This window comes from Capricornis sumatraensis, chromosome 15, assembly GCF_032405125.1.
Source record: "Capricornis sumatraensis isolate serow.1 chromosome 15, serow.2, whole genome shotgun sequence".
Classification (NCBI taxonomy): Eukaryota; Metazoa; Chordata; class Mammalia; order Artiodactyla; family Bovidae; genus Capricornis; species Capricornis sumatraensis.
Genome location: NC_091083.1, coordinates 26,539,697 through 26,561,985, shown reverse-complemented (window position 1 = coordinate 26,561,985; position 22,289 = coordinate 26,539,697). Strand labels below are relative to the sequence as shown.

General features: G+C 42.1%; 3 protein-coding genes across 3 annotated transcripts; all 3 read right to left on the bottom strand.

Annotated features, from left to right (window-relative positions):
- Positions 1–4,156: 4,156 nt before the first annotated feature.
- Positions 4,157–14,066, bottom strand: BMI1 (BMI1 proto-oncogene, polycomb ring finger). Its single transcript, XM_068986708.1, has 10 exons — positions 13,902–14,066; positions 8,963–9,093; positions 8,538–8,634; positions 7,872–7,927; positions 7,733–7,783; positions 7,524–7,632; positions 7,398–7,443; positions 6,884–6,982; positions 6,422–6,502; positions 4,157–6,330 (listed from the first exon to the last, which is right to left on the bottom strand). Exons 2-10 carry the CDS (start codon positions 9,072–9,074, stop codon positions 6,001–6,003), a joined length of 981 nt encoding a protein of 326 aa, XP_068842809.1. The 5' UTR covers positions 9,075–9,093; positions 13,902–14,066; the 3' UTR covers positions 4,157–6,000.
- On the bottom strand, positions 13,410–14,785 carry LOC138091648 (myristoylated alanine-rich C-kinase substrate-like). The gene is made up of 3 exons (XM_068987563.1): positions 14,592–14,785; positions 13,990–14,235; positions 13,410–13,893 (listed from the first exon to the last, which is right to left on the bottom strand). The coding sequence occupies exons 1-3, from the start codon at positions 14,783–14,785 to the stop codon at positions 13,410–13,412; spliced, it is 924 nt and encodes a 307-aa protein (XP_068843664.1).
- Positions 14,786–15,395: 610 nt separating this feature from the next.
- On the bottom strand, positions 15,396–19,209 carry COMMD3 (COMM domain containing 3). The gene is made up of 8 exons (XM_068986709.1): positions 19,064–19,209; positions 17,667–17,778; positions 17,498–17,561; positions 17,374–17,408; positions 16,951–17,011; positions 16,802–16,858; positions 16,650–16,709; positions 15,396–15,745 (listed from the first exon to the last, which is right to left on the bottom strand). Exons 1-8 carry the CDS (start codon positions 19,200–19,202, stop codon positions 15,686–15,688), a joined length of 588 nt encoding a protein of 195 aa, XP_068842810.1. The 5' UTR covers positions 19,203–19,209; the 3' UTR covers positions 15,396–15,685.
- Positions 19,210–22,289: the final 3,080 nt, after the last annotated feature.

Sequence of the window (22,289 nt, the reverse complement as noted above, 5' to 3'; positions counted from 1 at the left end):
GGGGAAATTTGCATCTTTAAGAACTGCGGTTCCGAAACTACCGTGCCACGTAGACCAGCCAGTTGTGAAGTTAAGCACAACGTGCTACAGAAATACCGAAATCCGCCACCAAATGGCGGCCCCTGCAGTCTGCGCCGATAAAGAGGACTCGCCGGGTGTCGCCCATTTTAGGCCGCTTTCACTTCTCTGCAGTTACCCATACCCCTCTCCCCAAGCCGTCCCTCTCTCTCCCGGTTTTTGGGCGCACGTGGGAGTCCTGGGCCAGAAAAGCGTTTCTGCCCCCAGGGAATCAGGCAGGCGCGGACTCTGCAGGAAACCGCTGCGTCCTGGTGAGGCGACGTCCCAACCTCCGACCGCCCGATCCTCTGCCCCGCCGGGGTTTCCTGGCCTCCGGACCTTCCAGTTTTGCCCTGGCCGGAGACCTAGGCGTTGCCTTTGGGTCCCGAAGTGTGGTCCTTCGCCCAGATCTTGAGATTCCTGTCGCGCGGCCACTCACTTCCTCGACACTATCACCTGGTCAAGTTTCCTTCCCAGGGTATTAAAGCCCGTTCCACCTATTAGACAAGTTCGGCCTGTTAAGAGGGTTAAGGACTCTCTCCCATCGGTCTTTCCAGTCCATGAAGCTCAGCCTTTAGGAACCCCCAGGATGGCAGTTTTATATTGATTAATAATTTGGCTTACAATTTTTTTCCAACAAAACCCCAAACTCCAAGGACACCTTTTATTGAAGGGGCAAGAGAATAGGGATTGAAGCAGCCACAGGGAGAGGGGCAAAGCGAGACAATGATCTGGAATGGCCCCCGTAAGGATGCGCTTTTGAGGGCTTTGCACGCGAAGCCGCCGCCTCCTGGGGACGTAGGACAGGGGGCCAGTTGCCGCGCCTCGGTATCCCGCTCGGTGGAAAAGCTTCGGCCGGACGGGGGCCGCCTTGTGAGGTCGCATGCACCCGGCTGTCGCCGCAGCTCGCCACGGGGTCCGGACTTGGAGAAAGGACTTCGTTTCCCCTTCTCCCCAGCCTGCCAGGGCCTGAGAATCTAGCTTTCAAAATTGGCGGGAGCGGAGTCCGCCGAGCTGCGGGCGGCGCGAGGCGAGCGGCGCACGCGCAAAATGGCCTCCCGGTGCCCCGCGGCCTGGGCTCGCGAGCCGAGCAGGGCCGAACCCCACGGCGTGTTCCCAGGCGGAGGGCTGGGCTGCAGCTCTCTGCAGTCCTCAGAGTGCTGCTAGTTAAAAAATAAAGCGGGCAGAAGGGTCGTTTCCTCTTTAACCCGTCCTTTCGGTGAATGCTCCCTAATTGGGAAGGCAGGTCATTTACCGGGAAAGGAAGGTCATTTTCTCCAGGCGGGCGTCCTGTGCCCTTTCCACACGATACCTGAACAGAAGAATCCTTTTTCTTTCCTTTTCTTTCTTTTTTAAAGCAGTTGCTCTTTCCAGCCTAATTACCCTCGCCCCCGCTTTATGTTCCAAGCCGCGCCGTGCGCTCCTCTCTTCGGCTTTCTTTGAATATTTCCACTCTTGGGGGCACTTAGACCTAAGACTGGAGCCCCTAGATCGACATCGCCGACTCCAGTCACCTCTATATCCGTATCTGTAATTTTCTCATTCCGCCCATCCCAATTTTCTACGCGTCTCGGGAGTACCCTGGTCCGCAGCCTTCCGAGGGTCAGTTGAGTTCCAGCTAACTTAGGACAGGGTTGGAGAGCGCCGAATCCGCACCGAATTTGAAATCAGGTTCACTTTGAAGTTTGGAGTTAATGACGACCTAACAGAGCAAGAAGTAACTTTTTTTAAATCATTGAAATGTAGCTGAGTCTGAGGGAACATCATTTGCTATTTTGAGGAAGTCCCTTCTAATAGCCTCAGGAAAGGATATTTTAAGACAAGAGTCAGAAGAATGGAAGTAATTTAACTCGTTCATTGGAAGTTGTATTGAGTGCTTACTATTCCTCTAGAGGGTTAAATGAGACTTCGCGTGAGTTTTCCACATGTTCTGGAACTTCTTGAGAAAACTGCCAACGATCCTGGAATAGCCTTTCCAGTGATAAATGACTTTTGATGTCGTCGACTTGATGAAGACATAAAGTTGGTGGTGAAGTCTTCATGTGAGACCTCTAGAAATTGCACACTCAGAAAAAGAAACTGGTGCAAATAAAGGAAATCCGTTTCAAGAACCAAAAGAAGAAAAAAACGTTAAAAAAAATTAACTGCGGAAACAGGAAACACTCGACTGTGTAAACATTTTCGGAGACTTTCATAATCAAAACTGGGCGATCTTGAGATTTTTAAGGCGATGGAAAGGCTTCGCGGGGTATTTCCCACGTCTGATCTACTGGGAGGTTCTATTATGTGATACTTTCTCTTCCTTGTAAAGGACCCATCTATCTGAATTTTGTGGTCCCAGTTTATTTTGGATGAATCAGGATTTTTTTTAAAGCAACCTTAGAAATAATCACCTGTTGTACTGTTCATTTTATACTTGAAGAACCATCCTCAAGAAATGACTTCATCTAACCCAAGAGCCTTACCTTGGAGCTGCGTTCTGGGCTCTTTACATCTTACAAGACTTAAACTTTTTTTTTTTCCTCTTAATGGCCCCTTAAAATGTCATTTCATCAAGACCTTTTGTTTTGGATAACACGGGAGGAAAATTGTATGGAGGAAACAATCATTGTATTTCAAAGTAACATGGAGCCTCCATTTCTTGGAGCACTAAACTAAAGCAGAATTTCCAACTGTCATTCCAGGGCAATGGAATACCCAGAAGAAAAAGATGTATTTTTAAAACTTTTAAAGTATAAAGAGAAATGGACAAAAATAACACTTCCTTCACCTCAGGGTTCTAAAGGAGAGTAGATTCAATGTGCAGTTTCTAAAATTAAAATCCTATCTCCTCTAAAGGTTAGTGAACATAAGCTATTTTTTAAAAAAAAAACAAACATTTTCATTTCTCCTTGGCCAGTGCAAGTAGAATTTCACATGGGATCTTTTTATGTTCCTATTAATTTTTCATACCAAAACTTTTTAATAGGCCTATACAGTGAGTGTACCAAAAGACCACAAGTTAACTGCAACTCTAATACTGGGAAAAGAATAAGAGGAAAGGATGAAGGAAAAGCCCTAATAGCTTACTCTGCCGGTTGCATTGTACCTCCAGAGGTCCTAACATTTGCACATACGAATGTGGAAACGAAGCACTATGGGTTGGTAGGTGAAGTCAACTGAAGGGCAACGTTTTTTTTTCAACTCAAAGCAATTAACGGCCGGCAATTTTGAAAGCAAAAAGTACTTGTAAAGGGGTATGCACGTGTAAAGCAAGATAGATCACTATTTACACAACAGGAACCAGCCTCATTCTTTTTTTGCATTTAAGCTAAAATCTGTGAAATCAATTTAGGTGTTTTCTGTGGAATATTTTTAGCTCTAACTTTGTGGTATAGAATCCCAGAATACTTTTCAGAACCAACAGCCAAACTTACAGCCTACTTTTCATGTTTCCTGCATTGACTACTAAGAGTTAGAAAGCTAGCAGCTATGGGTTTTTTTAAGGTTGAAATTTAAAGTGGTAGTTTAGCAAAAGTTTTAAAGCCTAATTGTCAAGTATGATGGCTGGTTACAGAGAATAAAAAACCTTGTAATCTTTCTTCTATTTAAAGACAAATTTTAGCTGAAATAGCCTTTAAAGCTTAAGCAATTTTCACATTGACTGGGGGAAAATTCCTCTTTCAGACAAAATAAATGGACATGGTTTCAAGGATGAGAAAATAGTGTTAGGTGAGCTATAAATGCAGTATCTGATATTTTATTAAGTAAATTCAAAAATAAATCCATAAAAAGTTGAGACATAAACTCTTTTGAGTTCTGTGTTGGTCCTACAACTTGGTTTTGTGTTAAGTCAAATGACAGTCCACTAGCACTTGAAGTTTTTAGCCTTTGAAAATATTTTTTCATTTTTTATATTCATGGTCATATCCAAAGTAAAAACATCACTTGAAACTTTCATTAACTTTTTTTCTTGTCTTAGATAACATCATGAAACACTTGAAAAACCTAGAAAAATAAGTTAAATTCACCAAAATTGGCAAACATGAGTAACTTTTACTTCAAAGATTATAAAGTAAATAAACAGATACATCTTTCCATTGGGCTTTCAAGCAATTATACAACAAAGCATGTACTCTCAGCAACATCACTAAGACAGCAATGGATGTTCTTTAGCCTTTACCTGGTGTAATCCACAACAGGGTTTCCAAAACTTCTGCACATTGTGCTTTTCATATCAAATTTTTATTAAAGCCTTAGCAATTTTCTAAATGAATATCCTTTTTATTGGATTTTTTCCGATTACAAATGAAATTTAAATTTACATCTATAATTAGAAACAACACTTACAATGGGACTGTACAAATTTAGGTCAAAATAAAAATATATGTATTTGTGGTTTCATAAAACTTTACTGTATCTTTAAAGAAAGCAGAAGTAACAGCAATATACGTAAAAGTAATGATTTAATGACTATAAGCAAGACAGAGCAATAGAATTGTGCTTCTTTTGCAGACAGGGGACAGTGAAATGTTTAGCTACAATTTTCCCATACAAACATGAAACAATATTCATAGAGAATAAACACCCTCACAAATAACTGATGGGTGATGAACACACACCAAGTTCGACCAAAGCAAAACACAATCTGAAAATTTGGGGGGACATATTCATATTTTAAATTCAACATGCTCACTCTATTTCAAAACTACCTGTAGAAGCTCACAATAAATTGCTTCTATTTCCAGACGTTACAGAGAGGGTATATTCCACTGTTTATAATTGTAAAAGCAATTCTTAAATTTGAGATTTCCACTATGCCACATATTAAAATAATTTGATAAAAATTTTCTTTCTCCAGCAACCTGGCTTATTTAAAAATCGCTTAGAATTACAGTGATCAATATACATGTTAAAAACACATTAATTACCATCGTAAGCAACAGGAAATGACGACAGCATTTCCAAATCCCTTAGTGAAAAGTTTTCCTTTAATGCAGCAATTAAATTTAAAAGTAAAAGGTATTACTAGAGAAAAATCCATATGACAATAATGCCAATTGCTTCCAATGGAACAGAAGTTAGAATTAGATATCCATGTTAAAAATATTCTATGCTGATAAGGCTCAAACGTAGGTATCTGCAAAGGTCGAACCAGTTGGGAGAATTTTAACAACCATCTCTGAATGCATGAAACACAATATTTTCTTTATAGTATTTATAAATATATCATACAATACTGTTTCCTGTTATGTCATATACCAATATGGCATTGTACAACAAGCATAATGCCATCTGATTCTTACAAAAGCGAATCATTTAAACAAGTCAGTAAAATAAACGGTAGTACCCGCTTTTAGGCATACGGATTGTAAAACTGAAGTTACTTTCCTTTGATCGGTTTTGCGTAGCAACAGAGAAGTAAAAAATCGAACAGGAATCAAAATGGCTAAATATGCGAGAAATTGTTATTCACAGTGACATGGCTACATAGAATGCATTATTCTATGCATATTCTTTCCATTTGTTGAATTTCAAGATAAAAAGCACTTGTTTTCTACAGGTTCACAAAACAGCATAATAACAAGAACAATCAAGGAGGATGTAATGGAGGTTTTGTTAGTTGAGATTAACAAACTACGGCCCAATGTTTATATCCACTGCAGAAGATTTTCAAATCCAAACAATGGTGACAGAAACCATTTCACATCGGTCCTAACACAGAAAAACATCTTGCCTGCTTTCTCTGAAACTAATTCTTTCGAGAAATGATCTTTCTTTTCCATTAACGTCCATATGAATATCACATCTAGTCCATCTTTCATAGTCAAATTTAACTTCACTACAAAAGAAAGCAAATTGGACGACAGTCACATGTATTAGCATCTATAAAGCTGTAATGGCATGAAGATATCTATATAAATCAAGGGTTTAAAATTTTTTTTCCCTCAACAGTCTCAGGTATCAACCAGATGAAGTTGCTGACGACCCATTTACTGATGATTTTCGAGGTCTATTGGCAAACGAAGATTGGTGGTTACCGCTGGGGCTGCTGCTGGTTCCATTCATAGTACTGGAAATGTGAGGAAACTGAGGATGAGGAGACTGGACTGGAGTGCTGGGACTGGGCAAACAGGAAGAGGTGGAGGGGATACCTCCTGCTGGGCTGTTGGCCTTGTCACTCCCAGAGTCACTTTCCAGTTCTCCAGTGTTTGTCAGTCCATCTCTCTGATGACTGATCTTCATTCTTTTACAAGTAGGTCGAACTCTGTATTTCAAAGGAAGTGGGCCATTCTACAAAGTTAAGAGGGGGGGAAAAAAAAATCAGTCTTAGATCTTAATGTACAGCTTACCAAAATAATCTATGAGCATCAGGTATGCTTACCCTTCTCCAGGTATAAATGTAGGCAATATCCATTAGTGTATAGTAATCTTTTAAAGGTTCCTCTTCATACATGACATCAATCTGTTGATAAACAACACTTCAATTAAGCATCACAAACAATTATGGTGAATATAGATTTTCTGATCATCTAAATATAATCCAAAAATGATTAAAAAAACCAAAAACACTTTTAGAAAACACTTTCTCCAAACATTTGGACAAAGCAAGAATCCCTCTTGGAACTTCAAATGAGGAAAAACTTCTTGAAATCATTAAGGGATTTGCTTTCATAGCATAAAACAGGATCCATACCAAACATTTAAAGAGCTAGTTTCAAATAAAGTACCAAGTTTAAAAAAAAAAAAAGTTGCTTTTTTGGGTTTAGAATGCAAAAAGAAAAAGGTCACTGAATTTTTTAAAAAAGCATTTACATCAAATGCATGAAAACCATAAAGTAGATACCTGGAAAGTATTAGGTATATCCATTTTACTTCTGAGAAACTTTCTTAGGTGCATTACAGTCATTGCTGCTGGGCATCGTAAATATCTTTTATCATTCACCTAAAAGCATATTTAAGAAAAGTTAATTTTTAAAATTCCCAACTTTTTTTTTCTAAGTCAATTAGATAGATGTCTGAGTATGATAAAAGGTACTAACACCAAAGCTGAGATTAGACTGTTATCAACTATAGTCTGAATGTGCAATTATTATAAATACTAGATGAACAGATTCCTTCAGTATATCAAAGTATTAAATATTACTGAAAATATTTTGTAAGCATAATAATCATATATAAATTCCATCTATTAACTATCAGATATAGATCAACTCTAAAACATCAAATATGATGATTTTCTTCTATGATGATTTTCTTCTATTTGATAGCATCATCCGACCCTAGGATATTCGAAAGGGGAACATACACTCTCATAAAGTTGAGAATCTAAACAATGTGTTTTTGTCCATGGAACATACCTCCTCTTTAGATTTCTCTTTGTCCTTGTTTATTTTCCGATCCAATCTAAAAAACAAATAATTTATTAAGCAAACAATGTATCTAATAAATATATTAGCATAAAACATATTTCCTAAAGAATTTACCTGTTCTGGTCAAAGAATTCAATGGATAAACTTATTATCTCATCATCAGTTATAATTCTCTTATCTTCGTCAGCAACTTCTCCTCTATCTTCATTAGAGCCGTTGGCAGCTATAAAGACATTTTAAAATTCAACTTTTAACAACTAAACATTTAAATGAAATATTACATACATAGAAGCATGGAACTCTACTTATTCCAAAGAGTTTACCATCAGCTGAAGGATGAGCGGCATAAAAATCCCTTCTTCTCTTCATTTCATCTAAAGAGAATAAAAAGACAAATATTTGGTATAGCAGGTAAAACTGGTAAATACTTTTAAAATGTTTATTTTTAAGCAAGTTACTCACTTTTGAAAAGCCCTGGAACTAATTTGTATACAATATCTTGAAGAGTTTTATCTGACCTGAGAGAATAAATTAGAAAATAAATTTTCAATATAGCAAAAACTATAATGTTCATACATTGCAACACATTCTTTGTTTTCTTTGTGTTATAGTATTTAACTTGATTGTGACACTGTCTATAACTACATCAACATAATTATGGGGATAAAAGTTCTTTATGTGGTAGCACTGTCTTAAATTAGTATAAGAATATTTCATTTTATATTCACTAATACATTCTTCACATTTCACTAAGTGTGCTTTTCAAATGACCAAACTAGCTAATATGAAAGAGAATAAAGAAGAGAGAATGGAAGCAGTTTAAACACATTCACTCTTGCCTGACACAAGGTCAATAAAGCAATGCAAAAATGGAAAACGAATTCGATTTCTAAAAGATGGTTAAAAAAACTCAAAATCTGTTTAGTCATCATTAAAATGGCCAAGAAATGAAGGGGGCTACCCTGTACAAAACATGTATATCAGATGGGGACTGAAGGGTAAATTTTGTGTGAAGAAATAAACAATAAATTCAACAATTTATTGAATATTTATGTATAGATTTATAATTTATTAAGTACTACAATTCCAATAAAAATTACAAACAATGATTTTTAAACATTTTATTACCTTATATTCAGTAGTGGTCTGGTTTTGTGAACTTGGACATCACAGATAGGACAATACTTGCTGGTCTCCAGGTAACGCACAATACACGTTTTACAGACTAGAAGTAAAAACATACATTTTTTACAGTTCAGGAATTAGATGCTAAACAATAAAATCAGTGTCAGAAAGAGGGAACTAGTAGTAACAAAATGCTAACTGCCAAAAGGTATTTATAATTAAACAAACTCAGTTGATAGCCTGAGAATACTTACACAATAATATTTTATTATACGCATTAACAAAAAAGTCATTAAATACAAGAGAAGAAAACAACTTCTTCACTTTGCACCAACATTCTTAAGGAGAGCCAGAATTGTTAGTTTTCAAATTTCAGGACAAGATGTTAAATATGCACGACATAAAAAGGTCTAAAACTTGGTACTCACAGGAATGTAGACATTCTATTATGGTTGTGGCATCAATGAAGTACCCTCCACAAAGCACACACATTAGGTGGGGATTTAGCTCAGTGATCTTGATTCTGGTTGTTCGATGCATTTCTGCTTGATAAAAGATCCTGCAAGACAAAGTAATACTGGCTATAATTCACAGAAAGAGAATCGAGATTATCTCCAACTCCCAGGAACCATACGCTCTGAAATGTTGGAGTTCATAAAATGCATTTTTAACACTGTACAGCAGGATTGTCCCAACGTCTTCTACATAAGGAATTCACAGATCAGACCTCGATCAATTCTACTGAAAAGGTGAAAAAGAATCCAAGAAAAGTAATATCTGGTCCCTCAGGTCATTCCAGGAGGGAGAAGAAAAGGTCTGAGGTGGGGGCTGGGAGCTGAGAGTATTCGGGTCGCTTTCTTCCATTTGTCTTCCAGCCCAGCAGCTCCACGGCTGCTGCAGACGCCACACACTCCCCGCAGATATTTACCAACCGCGAGGGGTTGTTCCAGGACTCCAAATTTATCGTAAAACTTCCTTATGGCTCTTTGATCGAAAATCCTGGAGCATGCCCCCGCTTCCCAAGGGTTCCGGTTGTTTTAGGCGGTTCCAGCCACCAGAACCTGGCACGTTTTGACGTGATACAAAGGGAAAGCAAATTCTGCTCTATCTGCATCCCTGGCATTTCCGGAGCTGGGTGCTCGGGCCGCAGGAGAAGCACCTCGAGTCGGCCTTGGGCTGGGGCCTGAGCGCGCGGACGCCCGGGGGCCGGGATGCGAGGGGCGGATCCGGCGGCGCCCGGGGCTCCGTCTCGCTCCGGATTCGGAACTTGCCTCTGTCGGGGTTTCCATAGCAACTTACACTTACACTTGGCATCCGGCCACCGCTGCAACTCCGCGCGCGGAGCCGGGCCGAGCCCGGAGCTTCGGCGGGCGTGCGGGGCTGCCGGGCGGCGGCGGCGGCGGCGGGCACGGGGGAGGGGCCGGCACGGCGCGGGGGGCGGGGCCGGCGCGGGGGCGGGGTGGGGTGCGGGCGCGAGGCGCGGGGGTGGGGCGGCCCCACGAGGCCCCTTAACGCTGGGGAGCAGGATCCCCAGCTGGGCGACCCGGTAGGCAGCCTGGGGGACCTTGGAGCGTGAAGTGGTAAGGGAAAATGCAAAACCGCACTCTCGGCCATTTCGGACATTCTTGGGGGCCTGTTTCCATGTGGACTCGGGCGCGAAGAGCTTCTTTCAGATCTTGACTCGGTCTCTCCAATTAGCAATCACTAGGTCAAAATTTTCACGAAGGAATCTTTTGAGAATTGCCAACTGTGCACTTAGCCCGAAACCATCAGGGCTCAAATTGCAGAGATGTTTATTGAAATAAACCTCTTTAATGCTTTCTTCCCTAGTAGGAAGTTCTTCTGCAGATTAGACGAGCGATAGAAAGTCTTGGAAAGGCTGAAAACTGAAATCTGTTTTACCGCAGAGGAGGCGAGTACAAAGCCTTGTGTTTTACCTGAACTATGCTGGATGGAGACAAGAAAAACTACTTGAATCGACGAAGGTGACAATAAGTTAAAGAACCATGTGACCAGCCCATACCCAACGCTAAATCAACACCTTGTCATCAGCCCTGAGCATCCATAGGAGAAAAACCAGCCTAACCTCCAAGCAAACCTCCACACAATGAAATGACATTCCCAACAGATATCATATATTATAGAAAAGTCACGGGGGAGGGGGCGGCGGGGGGAACTGTCAGCAACAATACACCAGTGGACAATAAGGGAAGTCAATTACTTCGTGCAGCATGCTCGAAAAATGCATTTCTTACTCCCACTTCATTCATTTCAGAATCTGAAATAAGACTAAGCTTCCAGATTTCTCTGAAGCACATTCTCAAAGCTGCCTTGAATAGAAATCTAGGAACTGGTGAAACTTGAAGATGCATCTGAGGTTTTAATTCTCAGGGAATTTCAATGCAGAAGAGGGAAAAACTACTCAACACAGCTCAATGGCTGAAATTAAAAGCTTTGGAGTACTAAGGGGCGGGGGGGAATGGTAAAAATAAAACAAAGCCTCTTTTATGAAAAGTGACCACAGTTGGCAACCAGTGACTTCAACCAGAAAACATCATGTGTGACTCCTCAGTTATCTTCGGAAGATTTGTTTAGAGGAATATTGTCAACATATTGTTACTATAAATCTAAGTGGGGTTATAGAGGAGTTGTGGATGGAGCAGTGTCCCTAAAGAGTAGCAATATTTAATTCTATTGTACTTGGTGATTAAAGACAAGCCTTCTTGGTTCTGAAAGAAAACTCTCCTTGTGAAACACCAGGACCTTTCCAAGATATACAGTTAGCAAGGTGATACTTCTGTCTCCATGTGAAAGCACATCATGCTAATGCCACAGAACCCTGAAGTTCAGGAAGGGGCATTAATAAAAACAGCTGCCTTAATTTTTCCTCTATATAAAACCAACACCAGACAAACACAAATATTAAGACAGAAAACAGTCAGATTTAAGTCTCACGTACTTGACCAAAACCCTTTCAAATTCATCTTAAGTCTTAATTCACACAACTCCTTTACTTCAATTCAGAAGAATTTGGCCACAACCCTATAACCATTTATAGTGCTAGTAAGTATCACTTTGTTACTTGTGTAAGAATCAGTTCTTTATCTTTTTATACCACTTGAAGGCACTGGCAGCCTAATAAAGACTTCCAAAACATCTGACATGTTTGATAAGAGTTTCAGAAACAATCTCTTGCACCTTAGAAAGGAAAACCTTCTAGGTTCCACCACAGAAACTGCCAGTTAAGCAAGCAAAAAGGCACCAAACATACTATGGAAAAATACTCAATAGTTAAAACTTGCCATTATAACATACTTAGTTGGGGCAGTCAGTTTAGTTGGGGCAGTCAGTTTAGTTGGAGGCCTAACACCAGTCATGTCAAAATGAAGGAAAACAGAAGCAAGTTCTTATGTTAACAATCAGCTTGACTATTGCAGTCTAAGAAATGCAAATGAACTCCATAACCCCAGTTGGGGCTCCCAGCCCAATACAAGTATGGGTAAAGTTGGGGTTAACCTGACTCCTAGGGAGAATTTCACCTTTTAGGGGCACTGAATGCACATCCAAAAACTTAATGGTAGAGCATTAATGGACTTAAGTACAACTAAATGCTCAATTTTCTTACAGAAGCGTGTGTGTGTGTATACAAACACACACATGCATACACAGCGGCTTAATGGCTTTAAAGATACTGTTACTAGGTGTAAGCTTATACAGGGAGGTTATTTCAAACCTGCACTTTGGTGCAGATGTATGGAAATTAACTTAATTATTTAAAAATTTATAAATTTGCTCATAAAATCAACCTCAAAGGAATTCTACTTTAAAAAAACTCAAATGTTAATATAGTCTTAAGTTAGCATATGCTGTTAACAATTGGCATCCTTAAGTTTCTAGATTATAGTGTGGCTTATGTTTCCAGAACATGGGGGTTAAGGTTCCTATAAAACATAAGTTGAAGTACACATAACATTCTAGGCATCACCAACCTGCATTTGTATTTGAATAAATATGCCCAGGATTTTGCCTACTTTCTGGGAAGGGATTAATACACGCTTCTATTTCAGATACTGAACCGTGACCACTAAGCCCACTAAATCCTTTTATTGCAATTGGGAATGATCAAAGTCTCTATACCTGTTTACTTCCAATTATTAACTGTAAATCTCTAGGAAAATGATCGTGCTACATGGCTGTCAAACCCAAAAGACTGCATAAACATATGCCATCAACTTTTTAGTGCTCCTTTCTCCAAAGCATCTCTTCACCACATGACCTATGCTGACATTTAGTAAAACCTATAAAACGTTGTAGACTTAAGTCATGGTTCTAAGTGCATCCCATACTAGAGGTGGAAAAAAGAGAAACAAACAAACACACACAAAACTGTAGTCTCTGAGACGGGGGGGAAAAGAAAAAGGAAAAAGAGGAAACCTCTTGCAAGACTAACGTCCACTCACCATCATTACTCCAAAAAAAGCTCCAAATTTGAAATGCCCACTTCCCATTGAGCACCTCCCAAGTAATATTTGCAGAACTTATCCGAGACTCTCAACAAATAACACCTTGAAAACTTTACCATTTTAAACACAAACGCAGGAGACCTTGGAAACAACTGGGAACCGCCATCTTACAAGCCATCTAAATTCACCCAAGTGTCCCTCCAACTTAAGTTAATAACATTTTTGTTCGGGCTCCTTTCAGCCTAACATCCACCTTGGCGGGATCGCGGCCCCCCAAGCAACCCGTCCCTATAAAATGGGGGCGTTCTCTGGCTGTTTAAACCCCTCCAAAGCCCTTTCTTCGGGAGAGGAGGGAAGCCACTTGACCCAAGCAGCTCCCGATTTCAGGCACCCGTCCCCGTTTCATCAAAATCTACCTCTCAACAAAGGGCGCCGTGGCCGGGAGAGCCGCAGAGGCTGCAAATAGAAGTATTCTTCTCGGGGGCCATGTGCGTCGCGAGGGTGTAGAGGGGCGATCGGGGGAGAAAGGAACTAAAACGTGGGGCCGCGCGCGGCGCGTCCGGGCTGGAGCGGGCGGCGGCTGGAGCGGCGCCGAGGCCGGCTGGCGGCGGCGGCGCGGCGCGGGCTGCGGGTCGGTCCCGGCGCCGCGGGAGTCGGCGGGCGGCGGCGGGCGCGCGCTCGCGGGCGCGGGCGGCGCGCGGGGCCGGGCGGCGCGCGGGGCCGGCGGGCGGCGGCGGGCGGCGGAGCGGGGTTCGGCGCCCACGCTGTCAGCGCCCTCCCGGCCGGCGCGGGCGAGGCGCGGTGGGGGGGGGGCCGTTCCCCGTCCACCCGCGGCCGGCCTGAGTCCAGCGCGGCCCCCGCCGCCCCCAGGCCCCGTCCCGGAGGCGCCTCGCCTCCTACGTACCCGGAAAAAGCAGCCGGCGAGAGGCGATCGAAGCGGGCGGAAAAGACAATGAAAGTTAAAAGTCGTTCAGCAGAAAATGAATGTGAGCCAAGCGGCCATCTTGAAGCGAGCTGCAGACGCCGCTGTCAATGGGCAACGAGCGCAGCCGAGAGGAGCGGCGGCCGCCGCGCTCGGCTCATGCTGCCTCCCGAGCCCGGCCTCCTCCTCCTCCTCCTCCGCCTCGGCCTCCTCCTCCTCCGCGGCCTCCTCCTCCTCCTCCTTGGCCTCCAACGCCTCCTCCTCCTGGGCCTCCTCCTCCTCCTCGGCCGCCGCCGCCGCCTCCTCCCGCTCCGCACTCGGGGGAGGGAGCGCGCGGAGGGGGCGCGATCAGTATTATTCTGCGGGGCTGGGAGGTGTTTCTAATCCGGATCGGGGCTCCCTCGCCAACATCCCCATTGTCTCGCCCCGATCTCTGCCTTTAATACTACGATTATTATTTCATAGTTGCCGTTGTGGGGGAGGAGGGCGGGTGGGGGGCGCCGTGTGTGTGCGTGCGGAGAGGCGGGGGGAGGGGAGGAAGGCTGAGGACGGGGGAGGGGAGGGTGGAAAAAAAAAAATGCACCGCTGAAGGCAGAGTGGAAACTGACACCGGCTCCAAAATGGCTCAGAGTCCGCCCGCCCCCTCCCCCCGCCGCCCCCCCACCGGGTCACGTGCTCCCCTCATTCCTTAAGGGCGGCCTGGGAATTAGTGTCGGTGTAGTCGGGCCCGCGGCCGCCCCCTCCCCTCGGAGTAGCGCGACCCGGCCCCCTCCTCCTCCTCGCTCGGCGCGGCGGCGGTGCTGGCGCGGCTGCGGAGACATTTCTCCACAGCGCCACACGCGCCACCCTGCTCTCGGCGCGGGCATCGCTCCGGCCCCGCACGCAGCTCAGCCCACCCCAACCCCCGTTATTTCTTTCTTTCCGTGGTCCGTCTCCGCCCGCGGCACACATGTCCGCGAGGAGACCGCCGGCCGACAGCCCCCGCTCGGCCCCACGGGCTGCGGCCCAGACTCCGGCGCCGCGTCGCGGAACCTGCGCCCGAGTTGGGCTCGCGGAAACAACAGCGCCCGCCCCAGTCTTCCCGCGGCCGCGCCGGCCCCCTTTCCCGCCCGCCAGTGGCCGAGGCGGGGCGCGCGCGGGCAGCCGCTCGCTCCGGGCAGGGGCTCTGCGCGGGGCCGGCCCTGCAGGGCCTCGGGAGCCCCGCGGGCGAGGGTCGGGCAGCGGGCGAGCCTTCGGGCGCAGTTAACGGAACGGACGGGCTCCCGCCGCTGGGCGACCGCGCCCGCTCCCCACGTCCCGAAGCTGGGGTCTTCAAGCAACCCCGGAGATGGCATCCTTTTCAGTGTGTTTAACTTTAATCCTGAGGAGAGGAGATCGTTAAAAGTTAACGCCAATCGTGTCTATGTCTTCAAAGTAATAATTAACAAACTCAAATCCAGACAAACTCTCACCACTCTTTTTGTGGGAACAACTTATTTATTCAGAATGTAATACTGTCTACTTCCTTTTGGAAGACGTGGAAAAGATCAAATGGGATCAAATGTACGGATAATACTAAAAATTCAAATACTTAGGCAGAAATTCCCTCTTAACCCTTCCACAGGTATAAAAAAATTAAGTGTCAAAACTTATGAGGGACAGAAATCCAAAAGAAAAAAATCTGTTCTGAAAAGGAAGACATCCAACTCGCAGAAATGATAGTTCAGCGGACGGCAAGACGTTCCTGGTCTTCCACTAGATCCGGGCAGATCGTTAACTTTCCCAAGTTACAACTGACTTGCTCTTTCCAGGCTTTTCGAAGCATCTTTAAGTTTTCCTACTAAGTCCTGAAAGATGTATATCATGGCTCGTTTTTAGGATAAAACGCACGAAAGAAGTATCCAAGCTTGAGAAAGATGTAAGAAAAAAGTCGGGAGACACTTTCTAAACAATTTAAAATTCAAGATTTTAAACCTTTGACAAACCACTATCAAAGTAAAATTTTCCTCTAAAGTATCTCATCTTCAAAATGCTTGCCCTCAGATGTGAAATACAGTTTCTGACTAAATCTTCTGAACACGAAAGGTTTACCAAAATTAAATTTCTCAAGTTATCTAACAAGGATAATGCTATATTCACATCTTTTGAAAGTTTAAAGTTCAATTAATGGTTACATTAAAACGACTCTGCAGGAGATTCCTTTGGAAAAAATTCCATCAAAATTTCAAGAGATGTTCTTCATTTTTTTAAATGCTAAGAAATAAATTCGTTGTCATGTCTATTAATCAATGTAATTTTGAATGTCCCCAGTGACTTACACAGGCAATATAAACAGTTTCAGAGTTTTTGTAACTTGCCCCTTTATAAAAAGTCATTTAAAACCACTGTTTAAAAATCATGTTTTGAAAGTTTAATTAAATTTCTGAAAGCAAAGAGGACATTTTTCAAAGCCAAGCTTTCTTTTCCTTTGTCTTACTGGCTCAAACACATCACAAATAGAATTTACACTCAACACTACAAGTTTTATTTTAATTGAAGGGAACAGCAAACCAGACCAGTTCTCTATTAACATCTTAATTTCAAAAGCCTATTTTAAAATATTGCTTTTGAAGCCCCCTTCCCAACAATTCCTTAACCAACCTTCATTATCTACTGACAGATGGTTAATTTTCTTTTGAACTTTCCATGGGCATAATTTGCAATTAAAAATCTGTAAGAAGATAGGCATATTCACAGATCCTAATACTGTACCTGTAATTGTTCCATGTTGCAACTAAAACTAATCTCTGGGTGGGATCGGGAGTCAGTGTTCTAGGGAAGAAAAAAGTGCTGTTTTATTTAAATCAAGGAAATTGAAAATTTCATTATACATAAATTTTTAGACAGGGCTTCTGTATAAATACCTCTACATTTAAGGTCACCAAATATGCAGGTCTGTACATCTTATCAAGTTGATTGGTCTAAAACAACACAACACAGAGATTTCAGTCTTTAGCTCTTTTTTTTTTTAAAGTTCCCTAAATTACCCTAGAGAATATCTGTTAAACTTTACCTTTATCTGATATTCCAACCGCCAAGAAACATCAGTTATATGTGGGAGAGATCTGCCTATACTGAAAGATATAATGATAATTTTGTACATAATAGCTACAGAAAAACTTTCAGTATTTGTTCTTTACCAACAATGGTGTCTACCACCTCCTGCACCACACACACACAATTTTAATCCATTCTGAAATTAAAACAGTTAAACTTTATTTCAAGTTCTGAATAGTAAAAGAGCATTTAAAAAATTATCTCAATAAACTTTATCTTTAAAAACATTAGCTTAACTTCAATTGTTTCACTTGCCCTTTGGCCCCTTTTCTTTTGGTCTAGATCCCCGTTTTTTGTCCTATTTTGTTTCACACCAGCACTCTCCATTCATACCTGCAAGTGAAAAGTGGCTCAGCTTGACACCTTATACAGTACCTACCTTCCCAGTAGGATTTCTAGGGAATTCCTATTATTCTGGTAGGAAAAAAAGAAAAAGAAAACATGTCTTTGCAAACAGAGTAGAAGGAAAATAGTAATTGTTAAGTTTAAAAAATTTAAGTAACCTGATATTCCGTCCAAAACAATTCTATTCTCTCGCTGTCAAATTTACAGTCTTCTAGATAAGTGCTAAAAAAAAAAAAAAGCCAAAGTTTAGTCTCCATTTTAAAAACTGAAATTTGAATCATAAAGGCACTATTTTAAAACAAATGGATATTTAAATAAATCCTGTACCTTAGAGTTGATTTGTCAGCTCTTTGCTTTCCAGCCTCCAGTATGTAAGTTGCAGCTGCTGCATGACAATGTTTTAAAACCACTGGGTCAATATGTTTCAAGTCTGGGTGATCTATAATAAAAGTAATTGCCAATGATGCCTGTGATAAATTCTTTATAGTCCTGTTTCTAAAAAGGTATTTTCATTTGGTGAAGAACTCTAACAAGATAACAAGAATTCAACTATAAGGACTAGAAATTTTACGTAAATGAGATGAGCAATATGGTCAATGGCATAACAATGAAGAGCACACATCAATAATCCTGCTGTTACCTGGTCAAATTACCTTCATTTTATTTTACCTTAATACTTAAAAAAAAAAGTCCTATTGTAAAATATACAGTGGTCATTCTAAAGCTGGATGGAGTAAGTTGAGAGGAAAATAAGATAAATATTTACATGGTGTAAATTTAAGAATTAATAAACTTTCCTTCTAAAGATTAATTTTAGTGTAGGTAACTGGTTCCACGGACTTTAATACATGGAGGTGGAGGAGAAGGAAAGAGTTCAAAATATTTTCAAGCTTCGATAGTCTTTTTTTTTTTGGAGATTAACCCAGGTGGTGGTTACTATTTTCGTTTAAAGAACTTCCACTTTCATACTTTTTGTACACATGTTTAGCTCGTGAATCTATAGGAAAAAAAACACAAAAATTTGAATTGTTGAGATATTTATAATTAAGAAAATCATTTAAAAGCGATCTATCTTTAAATATGCCTCCATCCATACTGACACCGCACTCCGCAGTGACCGGACCATTTAAAACAGACTTGCTTCCTGATAACTGATGCGGAACAGAACATTATATACCACATTTTTAAGAGTCTGGGCGTGGAACCTGTGCAAAACATGTTGAACTAGAGTGTTGGACTGATCAGAGGAACTTGAGGTATTCTCTAAGCTGGAAAATGTCAACACTATTTGACCGAGTAATTACTCTGGAAGCAGACCCTTTAAAACCTTCGCCAGCCTAGTACTGAAAGCTTGAATCGCAGGGAGCTGCCCTGATGAAGTCCAAGTGTCAAACAGTCTGCCCAAGACCAGGGTGAAAACCTGAGATGTTTAGGCCACAAACAAGACTTGAACACCGGCTTTACAAAAGAACAAAGAGCCTGAGAGGGGAAAATCAGACCAGGAAAGTGTAGCTTGCGGTGTGCAGGTGCCAAGTGAGGAGAGAACAATGATCTGGGTCCGCTGTGGGTTCTAGCAGAACCACATCCCCACACTCCGTCCGGAGCGAAGGGCAAAGCCCGAAGACTTCCTCTTCCCGGGGCTTTCCCCTTCTCGCTCGGTCTCGCTCCTCTTCTCCGAGCGCCCCTCCACCCAGGCCGATCCAGCTCAGAGCCGAGCGGCTTACCTAACACGGCCTCGTCCGCCTGGGCGTCCAGCAGACTCTGGAAAGCCGCCCGGAGGAGAAGCGTGAAGGTGTTGGAGTCGAAGGAGCCGGGATCGGCCAGCATCTGGAAGCCTTTCTGCACAAACTCCGAGAGCTCCATTGTGAGCGCGCCGTGACCTTCGACACGCGCACCACGTGACACGCGCCGCGCGCTCAGCTGATGCGGCCGCGCGCGCACGCGGCTGGGGCGGCGGCGGGGGCGGCGGCGGCGGCGGCGGCGGGGGCGGCGGCGGCGGCGGCGGCGCGGGCTGCGGGCCTCCCCGCCCGGGGCCTCCCCGGCGGCCTCCCCGCCCGCGTCCCGGCCCGCGTCCCCGGCCGCCCGCCAGCCGCCGCCGCTTCCGTCTCGTCCTTCCTTCTGTTCCTGCCGCCGCCGCGCCTGAGCGCGAGGGGCGGCCCGAGCGCTTTGTGGACGCGCTCGGCGCTCACCTAGGACTGTCACCGGCTCCTGCGGGGCCCGCGGGAGCGCTCCCGAAAGACTCCGCGGGTGGTGGTGACGGTGTCGGGATCCCGGTCCCCACCGGCCCCGAGAGCTACTCCTTCCCCGCGCCCCGCTCAGCGCGAAAGCTGCGGGAAGCTCCAGTCTAAGGCAACTGGTTGGTTTTTGGTTTTGAGCTTTTTTTTTAACTCAACTGCTTAACCCCCAGCACTGCCCTTTTGTGAATGAGACTGTAGACGTCTAATTATAATTCTTGCTTATTTTTCCTTTTTCATTGTCATTTCTGGAATACGGCAATTGATTCCTTTCTGCGTGGGGGGGGTGGGGGTGGGTGAGTGTAAACACGTATACATTCATATAGTGCGCGCGTGTAAGTTCTGTATTTCGACAACTGAGAATAGTACCTTATTTACGAACACATTGGACAAAATGATAAAACATAGTAAGATGCAGCTGCAAATAAACACCTTTCCAAAAGAAACTGATACAAATTTTATGCTACTGTGCTCACATCTATGGGTCCTGTTTTAATTAGTCAAGCAGTCCTCAAATATTTATATCAGAGTTATCTTAGTACAATACAGTTAAGGATGGCAAAATCTGTATTAGAAGTGAATGCCCATAATTTTGAAACTTCAAATATTGTATAAAGTAACTTCCCCCTTTATAGTTCTACGAAGTTGAAGAACAAGAATGATTCTTTAAAAAAAAAAAAGCACACCAAAGTAGGTTATGAGTTTTTTTGATCAAAAGAATTTAAAATTCTTTTGGGTAGACAGGAGGGATAAGGAAGGAGGAAGATGTTTTAGTCTTCAGGAGGCATAGTTTGAAACAGACTTAGCATGAAACACTTTCAAAGGCATAATTTAGGTGCTTATTTGGAAAACAAGTTCCTAATGAATACAGTCAACATTTAACCTTGCACCAATGGATAAAAAGCACCTGATTTCACAACAGAACGCAAATAGAATAATTTAGCATCAGTGAAGATTGAGTAACTACTCAGTTCTCCTTTGAAGCATTGAAAGGCATGTGAACTAGCTTTCCACTTTGGTCAGCCTATAGGAACAGTGAAGAATTTAAAAGTCTCCCTTGAGTCTTTATGAAACAAACACCTATTAATCATGTTCATCTTTCCTTCCAATCTCTCTTTTCTTTCTAAACTCCCTGTTTCTCATCAGTAGTAAAAAATCAGTTGAAAAATGTCAAGATATCTGATTTGCATAAGGAATATTTTACAGGGCAGAGTTGTGTAAAAGTTAAACAGTATTAACAACACCCAAGCTCATTATGTTTGTTACACAAATATTTTATAACCTTGTGTAACATTGATTGTTAATACTCTAAAAGAATTTGAGTTGATAACTGTAATCATAATTTGATGTCAAAAAAGGCAGTAATGCTGAGCATAGATTTTTTCAATGCTATTTTAAAAGAGGAAAGTAAATACAATTAAATGTGAGTTTCTGAGCATAAAAAATGGGAAATTCACAAGAATTGTTTCTGTAATAACTGTCACATTAGTCTCTTGTGTATATGTAAGCCCTTTCTTTTTTACAAGGCATTTGTCCTCCTCTGCCTGTATGTATTTCTGTGTTAGGCCTAAGTGATGGGTCCATTTCCAGCTCACACCAAAACTTTCACTATAATGTTTTCTGATACTAGAAAAATTTTTCTCCTGTAGCTACATTTATTTCAACTCCCTTTGAAGGAGGCACAGGATTAAGTATTTGTTTGTAGATCATACATGTGTATCTTTAACAAGGAAGCCATTGAAATACATTGAAGTATAATCATTAAAAGGCATGATTACATAGATGTAGGTTCTCTTCATTGTGGTAATAAAATCAGTATATTCTATATTATTAGAAAAACTATATATGAACATGTTCTGAAAGTGTGTGTGGGGGGGGACTATTTACAATTTTTACTTTGATCACTGAAAATGGCATTGGAGCTTTCACTAGACTTAAAAAATTCTACAGCCTTAAAGCCAATAGATTAAATTTGCCCTGAAAGAGCCTTTTAAAATAACAATTATATGCAGCTGAAAATTGCAAAATAGATGTTCAAAGATCATGTTAATAATGTATTTTTCCTTTTACACAGCAAATATTAAGATAGACAATGCTGATAAATTTGGGTTTCTTTTTGAGGCTCTACAAAGAATTAGAAAGTATCATTTTAAATAATGTTTTAGAATGTTTTAAAATACATTGTATCCTTTGTGCTGGTTAGTTAATTTTTTTTTTTTAGAAGCCAATTTAATGTTGGCCTCTGTACCATGAGTACAATTTAAAAATGCTGGGGCGTTTATAGGATCTGTGTGGTCAGCTTTTCCCAGAGGCCTCCTTGGTATATTTGTTAGATGCAGAAAACAATTTCTAGTATTTAATTTTTAGATTGTATAAGTACTTTTGCTTTTGTGCAGAGAAAACTGAAGGAAAGTATTCCGTTAGATGAAAGAGTTCCTTGAACATCCACAGGGAGAAAAAAAAGCCAGTATACTTAAATCCTCATGCATCCAAAGGTTTTTATTGGCATACATACTGTGTTCTAATGGGGCTCTATTTTATCCCTACCCATGGAATATCTGCTCATTTTCCAGAAAGAAGGATGTTAAAAATACTTAAATATTACAAAAACACAAGAAACCATCTTCTGTCTCTACCCCCTCATATGGATTATTTGATGGTTAGTGATCTTAAAGCCTTGAGATAAATATTAATAAAAACAATTTATTATTTTAAA